Source organism: Gossypium hirsutum, chromosome A07 (genome assembly GCF_007990345.1).
Source record: "Gossypium hirsutum isolate 1008001.06 chromosome A07, Gossypium_hirsutum_v2.1, whole genome shotgun sequence".
In the NCBI taxonomy this organism is placed as follows: Eukaryota; Viridiplantae; Streptophyta; class Magnoliopsida; order Malvales; family Malvaceae; genus Gossypium; species Gossypium hirsutum.
Genome location: NC_053430.1, coordinates 10,484,866 through 10,496,383, shown reverse-complemented (window position 1 = coordinate 10,496,383; position 11,518 = coordinate 10,484,866). Strand labels below are relative to the sequence as shown.

Genomic DNA, 11,518 nt, shown 5'->3' with positions numbered 1-11,518 from the left:
TAATCTAACTCTTAAAATATAATCTGTTATCATATTTCATCTCATTTAGAATTTATGTTTATTTCGGTAAAAGGGAAAACTAAAGTTTATGTATTTGTTTTGGCTTATATTATATTATAAATTTTCAATAAAAATATTATATACTTGTAAATATAAATAAATGTTAAAATTATTAATTATATTCAATAAATATTATTTTAAATAAATTTATAAAAATGATTTATGATGCATGTATATAATTTAGTATTGGTCAAAACAAACCAAAGCATATTAAATAGCAAAAGAAACCAAATTTAAATTATTTCATATCTAATCAAATTCAAAATGTGATGAATAAATTGATTGTGAAGTAAATTATACTCAAATAAAAAACGTGGAGATTCGATCCAGAAAATGAGTAAATATTATTATTTTATTAAAAAATAAGGAAAATGAAAATGGCGGAGGGACTGTTTTGTGTTTATAAAATGAAAACGTTGATTTTGGATTAGATTTGCAATGCGTTGGAGATGACGTGGACACACCATTTTTTGTTTTTCTTTTCTTTTCTTTATTTTAAACTATTTTCAATATTTTTTATATGATTTGAAAATTAATTAATATTTGAGATGATATCTCAAAGCTCAAACTTATATAGTACTTTTAGTTTTTGGGTTATGCTATTTGGACATTTTTGGCCTAACTAATTGGACTTGAATAAAGTTCATTATGGAAGCCCAATTTATAATTAATATATAGTCTATGATAATTATTTTGTATACTGTGTAATAAAAAAATCATAATCGGAATTAAAAAAAATTCAAATGTTTTAAAATTATATTTTAAAAATAAATTTTAATTAAAAAAAGAAAGAAAGACGTGATGACTTCGTAAACCCGTTGATAATTATTTTTTTTAAATTCCAGTGCGGCTCTATAAACTGATTCTCTGTTTTTCTATTTCTTTTTCTCTTGGATTTGTGGTGGTGTTTTTCTTTTTCCCATATATCTTCAATTTTTATTTCATTTTATTTTTACTTAAGCATATGGAATATGATAAGGTGACGAAAGGCAATTAAAAAGTAATGCGAGTGCTGCCATCTAACCAAAGGCAAGCTTAGGTGTATCTTTGATTATGTCTTTTGGCTTCTTACAAGTAAATTATTTACACAACATTTAAAAAAGAGTTTCAAGAGAACCAACCATTGATCAATGATTTGGCTTGCCAACACAGATGCTCAATTATATATTTTTTATATATACCAACTGATGAATTAAAACATAACTATTGATGTCTGAAAAAGCATACATTACAAACAAATCTTAATTCACATAATAAACTATCGAACACCTTATCTAAAATTAATTGGAAATTATAAGTAAAACATATGAGTTACATTATTATCCAGCAGTAAGTAAATATATATATACCCAAAATCAAGAAGCATTTCCAGGATAGCAGTCACCAACAAACTTGCACTTGCTCTAAAGAGAAACAAAATGAGGTCTAATAATCTTGAGAAACACATCATGGAAAAAAGTTAATGGGAAAAAGGAAATTATAGAAAAAAAAAACCAACATGTGACAACCATGAAAGCAGTGGTACCTGTCATTTTGTTTTCCCAAAGCAGGTTCCATGAATTATATCTTTCCACCCCCTGGTCCCCGCTCCCCCCCCCCATTGACATTTCCATTTTCTTTTGTTGTCTTCTTAACCCCAATCTCTATTTGCATTTTTTCTCTCAAATGGGTAATTAACAAGGATCAAATCCATGTATGGATCATATCATTTCCTCTTGCAGCTGTTCTTAGCTTTGTTGCCATTGAAGAAGATCGAACCTAAACCGAACAAATTACCAGAAGGAACATTGAGAACAGGATGAACACCATTACCGTAATAAGGCTTATAAGCAGTCTTCTTCAGTGGAGGCTTTTGATGATAACTTGTGGAAGACTTGAAAGATGGATTAGTAATAGAATTAGCAGCAGCATGTTTATGTGAATGGATGTGTTTAGGGTTATTTGGCGAAGGGTGTTTAGCATTTGGTGTAGAACCAGTTGAATTGCTTCTTGACAAAAGTGGTAAAGGACATAAGCTTCTGCCATAACCACTCCCACAGCTGAAGCTACTACTCCTTTTGAAACCCCAAAATGAAGTTGGCTTTGAACTTTGCTTCTCTTCTTCTTTCGAGCTTTCTGCTGCTTTCTGAGGTGGCAATGGCGGCGGTGGTGGTGAAGAAGAGTGGTCAATTTGTTTAGAGGGGTTGCTCTTCTTGATGTCAGTGGGAAGGATTTTACCGTCGGAGAAAAGTTCATCGGCGGAGGGGGCTTCTTGTTCGAAGGTTTCACCAACGCCGAAATCAAAATCAACGCTTGAATTCAAGGAAGAAGGCTTAGAACGGAAAGGGCGTTGTTCAACAGGGACATCATCGAAATGACAAAGATTAAGAGAAAATGAAATCCTTGGACTGATGCCACAATTGTCTGAGCAAAGTTCTACTGCCATTTTTGTTCCAATAATAAGAAAATCAATCATGCAAAAACAGAAACTCTGAAACTTTGCATTAAAAACGCTATTCAGATAATGACATGCAAAAAGGAAAAAGAATTTAAGAACCAAAAAATGCAAAAATCAAAGCATGTCAGGGGAAGATTTTGTTTGGGATAAAAAGGGAAATGAAAATGAAGAAATGATAATTGAAGGTAGAAGGAATCAAGTGAATAGCAGAAAATAAATGACCAAAAAAATAGACATATTTGCAGCCTTTTATCTCTCAGAGTCAGTAGAGGAATAGGAAGTTAGTTAAAACTTTACATGGTAGAATAATCTGCTGCCCGCTATTATTCTCATACATACAGCTAGACATTTTTTCCCTTAATTCATGGCCTACGTCAAGATTTTATCACTTATATAATTATTATTAATACTAAAGGTTTTAACGCATGTGCGTGGAAATAACTACTTAGCAATTAAGTGTGTTAAAAATAACAAAACAAGTTTAAAATAGTTCAGTTGCTTTTGGAAGATTATCGCGTGTTGTAGACACAATTTCAAAATCTCACATTTTGATGGGTTCGACAATATCTGCCAACAAGGTCGCTCATAAGCTTGCACGAGCAGCCTTATCTGATGCGAATCCATCTGTTTATGTTTCTATTCCAGCATGTGTTTTCCATGTTTTACAGAGGGTGCGCATAATCCTGTTATGGAGGGGCTTTAGGCTCGGGTGTATAGAATAAGCCTAATAATGATTTGGTTTTAGTTTACCTTTCCTACTTGTTTTTGTGCATCTTATTTCATTTTTTTCCTTAATGAAAAATTTTGACCTAAAAAAAATACATATGCAATACGTACGAAATTAAAATAAAAAATAATTTAACTTTTGAGTAAAAAGAAATGTAAATAAGTAAATACATCAGATTAAGAATATTAAATGCATTGCAATTATTTATTATAATATTTATTTTGCTTGAGTTGATATTGAGTTAACTTGTGACACCAACTCAAGTAATGACATTATCAATATATACAAATAATATAGGTGAAACAATTTGTGTAACAAATTTGAAATGTATAAAGATATTAAGATAAAATTGTGGTTGAAACGGTAAAAAATAAAAGATTTCATAGATATTGGTAAATTACATCTAAGGTCACTAAACTATTAGTAAGTTTACATTTTGGTCACTCAACTTCAAAAAGTGACAAAAATGGTCATTGAACTATTTAAAAAGTTTTCATTTAAATAGTTGGGTTGTTAAAACTGTTGTTGTATGACTTTTTTTTTATTTGCACCACCTGCACCAATGGAAAGCTTTCATTCCCTTTTTCTTCTAAAGTTCATTTTTTTTTTATGAATCAACTTTGAACGTCATGAATGTGCAAATCTAAATCCAAACAACCATAGCTTGGAGCTCACTAGATAGACTTTAAAAAGAAAAACCCAATGACTTAAATAAAAACTCTCAAATAGTTCAAGGACTTAAATGAAAACTTAAAGAATAGTTGAGTGACCAAAAAGCAAACTTACTAATAATTTAATGACCTTGGGTGTAGTTTACCTTATAGATATTGATGGCATGGATTCAAATATTAATATTTGTAATCTTTGTATAATTTATTTAAATAGTGAAAAGACAAAAGTACATTCATAATAAAATAAGTTATTTAAAATATGTAAGATTATTTTAATAATTTCATTGACCAAATTATTATCAATCACACACTTAAATAACAGTATAGATATTCAATTATTTTTATATAAATTACAGTATTTTAATTTGAATGAGATATACACGGTATTAAAGAAACTCAAATTCTAAAGAGTTACCACAAATGATCTTTGATATTTTCTTTATTCTCTATATAGTTTTTAGGTTAATTACATGGGTTCCATAAAATGTCATGTATTAATTATTGGGTAAACTATATAAATATTCCATTTTTGTTTTGATTATTCAATTATAATTTTTATTTTAATTTAGTCATTAAATTTTTCAAAATTTTATTTTTTAACCACTTTATTATTAAGTCAGTAACAAAAGTTTAATATGGGCTTTTTTATTAGTCTAATAATAAATTTAACCTTCAATATATACACATTCTATCAATTTAATCCTAATTCTAAAAAATTTCCAAAAAGGAACAAGAATTAAAAAAAATTGTTAAAAAAATATAAAAATGGTAAAAAATTAAAAATGTATAAAAATTTTATAATATTTGTAAAAATTATAAGAATGTTATAATAAATTTATTTGAAATCCTAAATTCTTTACTTTTCTCCTTGAACGCAAATTTATAATAATTATTTATTTGAAATAATATAAATAATCCCAATCCAAACCTTCCCTTCCTCTTCTCAACTCTTAGACACTATTTCTGTAACGATCCAATTTTTAGTAGTGTCAAAAATTGCAGTTTCGAGACATTATTTCTAAAAGATCGAGTCCGTAAATGTTAAATACGAATATTTATGAAGTTAATATAAAAATATATTAATAATTAATCAAATAATTTTGTCGAATTAATAGTTAATTAAGTCTCAGAGATTAAATTGTAAAAGTTCAATCATTATAGAGTTTTAATTGTCAAAAGGCTTGGGGACTTAAATAACAATTAGCCAAAAGGTCTAAAATGATAAGTAAACCAATTACTATTATAAGGTAGTGGACATTGATGATGTTGGCCAGTTAGTTTAAGTAAAATACTAATTAATATTATTAACACGCTAATTAAGTTAGACTAATTAATTTATAATTAAGGTATATAAACTTAAGTTAGTGGAGATGAAAGTGTTATCTTACTCATTCTCATTTCTTACCGTCTAAAAAGAAACCTAAGGAAGGAAGTCATTTTCATGTCTTTATATTCATCCATCAATAGTTAAGGAAAATTAAATCATTTTTCTTGTAATTTTTATGAATATAGGGTCATGAGAGCTTAATTTAGCTAGGCCATGTACTAATTTGTGAAATTGTTAACATTTTAGAAAGTTTCCATTGTTTATTTCTTGAACAATTAGGTGTGAAATTGATAGAAATAAGCTTAGTTTATGAAAAGGGCTAAATTGTTGGTTTCGTATATTAGGGACCAAAATTAATAAAATATAAAACTATTATAAAATTTTGGTAAATAATGGAAAGTAGGATGTCACTATTGAGTATATGTGAAAACGAATTTTAATCCGAAGTTCTAGATCGAAAGTTATGATTTTCTCAGGTTTAGAGACTAAATTGAATAAATTGAAAAATATGTATGACTTTGTATTTAAATGTGATTTGATATGGAATTTGATATTTTTTCATTGTTGAATTATTACTCATAGTTAAAGATTACGTCGAGTTGTCGAGAAGGAAAGGAAAGGCGAGCATTCGGTTTGTAATTCTATCATCCGAGATAAATCTAATTATTGCATATTCATGTTAAATTGCTTAAATTAGTAATGAGGTGAGTATATAATACTTGTATGAGTTAAATTGTGCTGATTGATATGGTCTATCGAGATAGAAAACTAAATTGAATAAAATAAAAAGTAGTATGATTTAATTGATATGTGGTACCTAGATGAAATTGAGTTGAAACATGTTATATGTTGTATTGGAATGGTGAATTGAAAATGATGGAACGTGAACTGAACTATGTGATGAAATTGGAAATTGGTTACCCTATTAATTGTACAGGTATATACTTCGGTTTAGCTAATGATGCACTACATGTGCTAGTATTTTTGCTTTAGTTTATCCTATGATACACTATTTGTGTCAATATATTTGTTTCGATTTATCCGATGATGTACTATATGTGCTAGTATGATTGCTTGATGCACTATGTGTGCCAACATTGTAGGGGTACTGAGGCCTTTGTTTTGGAAAGACTTGATTTAATCAAGGTTGGATGACACTTTGTGAGTATTATTGGAAATACTGAAATATATAGACTTATTTAGCACCTTCTGAACATTAATTCATGCAAATTTCAAGTATTTTCTATCTAATTTTGTGCTTTCATTATAAAATAATTAAATTGAACATGATTTAAGACACATTGATAACATGTTAATTTGCATGACATTTTATGTTTAATTCGGTTTATTTCTAAATTGATCCATGCTAAATTAGTGATTTTATGTTTTAATCTTGTCAAGGACGCAATTGAGACACTAAGAGACAAATACAAACAGAAAAGGACCAAATTGAAACACAATTAATGAAATGAGGCCGAATAAAAAATGTGGAGAAAGCGAAGGACTCATCAGAGTTTTTGACTTTGTAAAATCCAAAACTAGAGGAAAATCTTATTTTATTATTTATTTATTTAATTTTATGTTAAATTAGTTAAGGCTAAAATTAGTAAATTCTATGTATATAAATAGGGCCTTAATGTTCTTAGAAATGACACATCTGATTTTACATTCTGATTTCAATTTGGAATTGAATAGAATTATTTTCTTTTTTCTTTCATCCTTTAAAGTTAAACTCGATTTCAAGTCAAAGTGCACGTTGGGCTGGAGTCGTGTTTGCTGACGGTTGGAGAAACGAGTCGACCATGCTGTATTCGGATCTTCGAGAACAAATCAAGGAAGAAGTGATCGGGTTTAAATGACCCACGTGGTTGAGGTTGTTGATTTGAGTTGGGTTCTTCAGAGCATAAGGCTGCCGGAATCTTGAACTGGGAACACGTGTATCTCGGTTAGATAATAAAGATAAAGTAAAGGAGTTCTCGCTTTCAAATTCTAGAACCCCCCCAAAAAGGTCTACTCTTTACTCAAGTTCCAAGAAACATTTCATTGATTGATTCTTCTTTTATTGATTTAGATTTTCTTAATTCTTTATTCAATTCAAAATTAGGACATAAATGAAATGTGAAATTCTTGAGTAGTCTACTTCCCCTCGAATGCTGAATCCTCTTAAATTAAAGGAGTGTCATAAGGGATTTACTTGTCTATGTACCCTTCCATTCGATCTCTTAGGTCCTGCGGTACCTCGACGATTATACCACGATGCCCTTAACTTAAAGCCTAAGCCTATATGCGATGTATAGACTCCTGCAACCATGACATATTTGTTTCCGGCAAGGTTAATTTGCAGGTCGTACCGGGACCAGCTACAATAGGTAGAATTAGTGGTTAGGGCGTTCTTAAATGCTGTTACCAGCTTATCGTTTGAAGGAGAAGATCAATTTTCAAGGATCGATTCTAAAACTAGAATCTACTGAGTCTAGGGCTAAGGCTTGTTATCTTTGATAAGAAATTCCAAATTTAATTTCCAATTCAATTTCTAATTTATTTAATTATTTATTTACGTTTTTCAAATTATTTAGTTTCTAAACATTTTCAAAACCACCAGATTTATCTGTTAATTTTTTTGCAGGTCCGTTTGGAGTCTTGGGTACAACCTTTGTCATGACCTTCGACACGACAAACTTTTTGTTCACAAGATAAACGCAGAAGTTGATTATAACATCTAATTCTGTGGACTTGACCCTACTACCACTTTTTAATACTATTTAGAGTTATTTTGTAGGAATTATTTTTTGTGGTTTCGACACCCATCAAATTTTGGCGTTGTTGTCGGGGATTAGAGATATTTTCTCTAATTTTTGTTTGTTTACCTTATGACCAGATCAGAATCGAGAACTATAGAGTTTGAACCAGAAATTGAAAAATTGGCCCGACAACTACAAAGAGAAGCCATACGACGTGGCAAATGGCCAAATCCCGAATTCGAAACCATATCATACACCGAGGAAATTTTCTCGTTCGACGAACTAAACAAGATGGCCGAACAGACAATACGCCAACTCGCTGTGGCACCGATTGAACAACAACCCTTATGTATAACCTATCCGGCGGGAGGAACGTCGTTCGAGTTAAAGCTGAGTTTGATTCATTTACTATCCACCTTCCGTGGACTACAAAACAAAAATTCACACATCCACCTTAAGGAATTCCATATGGTGTGCACAAGCATGAAGCCTCAGGGAGTAACCGAAGACTAAATCAAACTTCGTGCTTTTCCTTTCTCACTAGCCGACTCTGCTAGAGAGTGACTATTTTATTTGCCTCCGAGATCTGTCAACACATGGTCTGACATGTCTCGTTTGTTTCTTGACAGGCTCTTCCCTGCAGCTCGAGTGGTCGAACTAAGGAGAGATATCATGGAAATTTGTTAAAAAGAGACTGAATCGCTCTACGATTACTGGGAACGATACAAAAATTGTGTGCAAGTTGCCAACAACATGGACTGACTGAACAGTCACTCTTGCAGTATTTCTATGAGGGATTGCTTCCGATGGAAATGAAAATGATAGATGCCGCAAGTGGAGGGGCACTTGTTAATATGACGCCTCAAAGAGCTAGAGAGTTGATCTCAACCATAGCTGCTAACTCTCAACAATTCCGACCGGCTACAACACCCATAAAACGGGTTCATGGGTTAAAATCTTTATCTTTAAAAGATAAAATCGATAAGCTAACTAACGTTGTTCAAACTTTGCGTACAGATAAAATGAGAGCCCAGCACGGTTGTGTGGAATTTGTGCTAAGCCAGACCATCCAACGGACTCATGTCCAATTTTACATAAGGATTTGACAGAACAAGCAAATGTTGTCGATAACTTTCCAGGACTGGCCTAAAGGCGATATGACCCCTACTTGAACTTGTATAATATGGGTGAAAGATCACCTAAATCTAAGTTATGGGTCAAACCCTCAGTTCAATCAACCGTACCAACAAAGGTCGCCTTAGAATCAAAGTTACCACCCCCAAAGTCATCTTTGGAAGGCATAGTGGAAAGACTAGCCAATAGTACTGAGAAATTTCAACAAAAAATTAACATACATTTACAGGAATTGGATAAGCAAGTGAGCAAACTCGCGCTCACGGTTAGCTGTTTGGAGTCCCAAGTTAAGCTGTCATCTCAAATTGAGCCAAACCCTCAACACAATATAAGTGCTATGACGTTGAGGAGTAGGAAGGTTTTGGATTTCGTACCTGGCGCGAGTCGTGCCCACAACGCCAGTCGAGATAAGAAGAAACTTGACATAGAGGCTCCAGTAGAGTCAACACCACAAAAATTATTTGCAATACCACCTTTGTTTCCTAGAAGACTAGTCCAATGTAAGAAGCGAGAAAAGAAGGAGATCTTTGACAACATTCGAAAGGTAGAAATCAACATACCTCATCTTGATGCGATTAAACAAATTCCACTGTATGTAAAATTCTTAAAAGAATTATGCACAAGTAAGAGGAAGCTCTTGGGCAATGAAAATGTGAGTGTTGGAGAAAATGTCTCTGTCGTTTTACAAAGAAAAATACCACCTAAATGTAAGGACCAATGTATGTTTTCTATATCTTGCAAAATAGGTAGTGTCGATATTAAAAAACCATGTGTGACTTAGGCGCATCAATTAATGTTGTGCCTTTGTTAATTTATAAACTACTTAATACGAGTCCTTTGAAGGAAACAGGTGTAATTATTTAGCTTGCAGATAGATCTGTAGTGCATCCAGAAGGAGTGCTAGAGGACATTCTTGTTAAGGTAAACGAGCTAATATTTCCTGCAAACTTTTACATTATCAACATAGAGGATGACAACTTGGCCAATTTGTCTAAGATACTTCTTGGGAGACATTCTTGAGTACTGTACGAACGAAAATTGATGTTTGGAGTGGAACACTCACCATGGAATTTGACAGTGAAGTGGTTAGGTTTAATGTTTATGATAATGTGGGACATCCCAATGATAAGTTACAAATCATCCTTACAGGAATGTAAATCTCGATGTTAAGCAATAGGAGTTATCGATAATCCAAAAACCAATACGTGAAGCTGTCATGAAAGCCTCAAAATTAGATCTGAAATCATTTCTAGAACGTACAAGGATTCCGATAGAGAAAAATGCAAAATTGAACGGAGAAGCTCAAAGACACCTCAATCCACTAGTAATAGGGGAATCTGGGTAAGGCTTCAAAGATAGTGGGTAAAGGTCGAAACTTTTCTGCAAGAACATCCAAGTGTACAAGATGGAAAAATTAATTCTCAATTAGCCAAATGGATAACATTTATGGTCGTCGAGCTAACGACGTTAAACAAAAGTGCTTTTTAGGAGGCAACCCAAATATATTTTTAATTTATTGATTTTTTTTAAATTTCAGTTTAATTTGGATTAAAAATAAAATGAATAATAACCAAATTATTATTTAATCAGGTTAATGTGCTATTTTCATGTACGTAATGGAGGTTATCAAATTTCCCAAAATTAGATGCTGATGATGGCGTGGGCACACCGTGTTAAATGCTAAATATTATTTCCCAACGCCGACAACATCATTAGAAACACATGGGGAGTATTTTTAACCTTTCTCTTTGCTTGTTGCTTGAGTTACTGAACTTTATTGCATATTAAACATGCTTGAGGACAAGCATAAATTAAGTAGGGGGTTGAATAGTAAGTAAATAGTAAATATGCATGTTTTTTGCTGCATGTCTCTCCTTTGCATACGTTCAATCTTATGCTAGAATTATTCGATAATTTATTCTGACATTGAGCCTCAATCTCATTACTTAGTCAATTTGGAAAATTGGGAAAATTTTGAATTAAAGTGTTCGAGGTATCTAGATTAGTCGACATTTGTGTTTTAGGTTGATATATGTAACTAGATTTCTCATATAAATTGATTGTTTGAAAAAAAATATTCGCTTGTACATATATAAATAAATAAAAGCTCAAGTTATGAGTGAAAGTTTCGAAAACGTGACCGAATTGAGTAACCGGGATAAGGTGCTTGGGTTGTCATTTTATCTCGCGTAAAAAGGTTCGAGTGACAAATCGATAAGTTGCAAACATTCCATTAACTGAGCCTTCAAGAAAAAAAAGACTGTTTGAACTGAGTAACCGGGATAGAGTACTTGGGTTGTCATCCTAGTTGGCATAAAAAGGTTTGACTGTGTCTAAAAATCTTTATTAATGCGTAATTAATTAATAATGCCTTGCAAATTTTGGATTCAAACTTAGTTTAGTGAAATGATTTAGTTCACA

The 11,518-nt window shown here is 31.7% G+C and overlaps 1 protein-coding gene across 1 annotated transcript; it reads right to left on the bottom strand.

Moving 5' to 3' along the window:
* Window positions 1-1,213: 1,213 nt before the first annotated feature.
* On the bottom strand, window positions 1,214-3,049 carry LOC107934215 (uncharacterized). The gene has a single exon (XM_016866593.2). It carries the CDS (start codon window positions 2,513-2,515, stop codon window positions 1,766-1,768), a length of 750 nt encoding a protein of 249 aa, XP_016722082.1. The 5' UTR covers window positions 2,516-3,049; the 3' UTR covers window positions 1,214-1,765.
* Between the last annotated feature and the right edge of the window lie 8,469 nt (window positions 3,050-11,518).

Coding starts and splice junctions, on each gene's coding strand:
- LOC107934215 (XM_016866593.2), bottom strand. CDS start 2,515: ATGATTGATTTTCTTATTATTGGAACAAAAATGGCAGTAGAACTTTGC.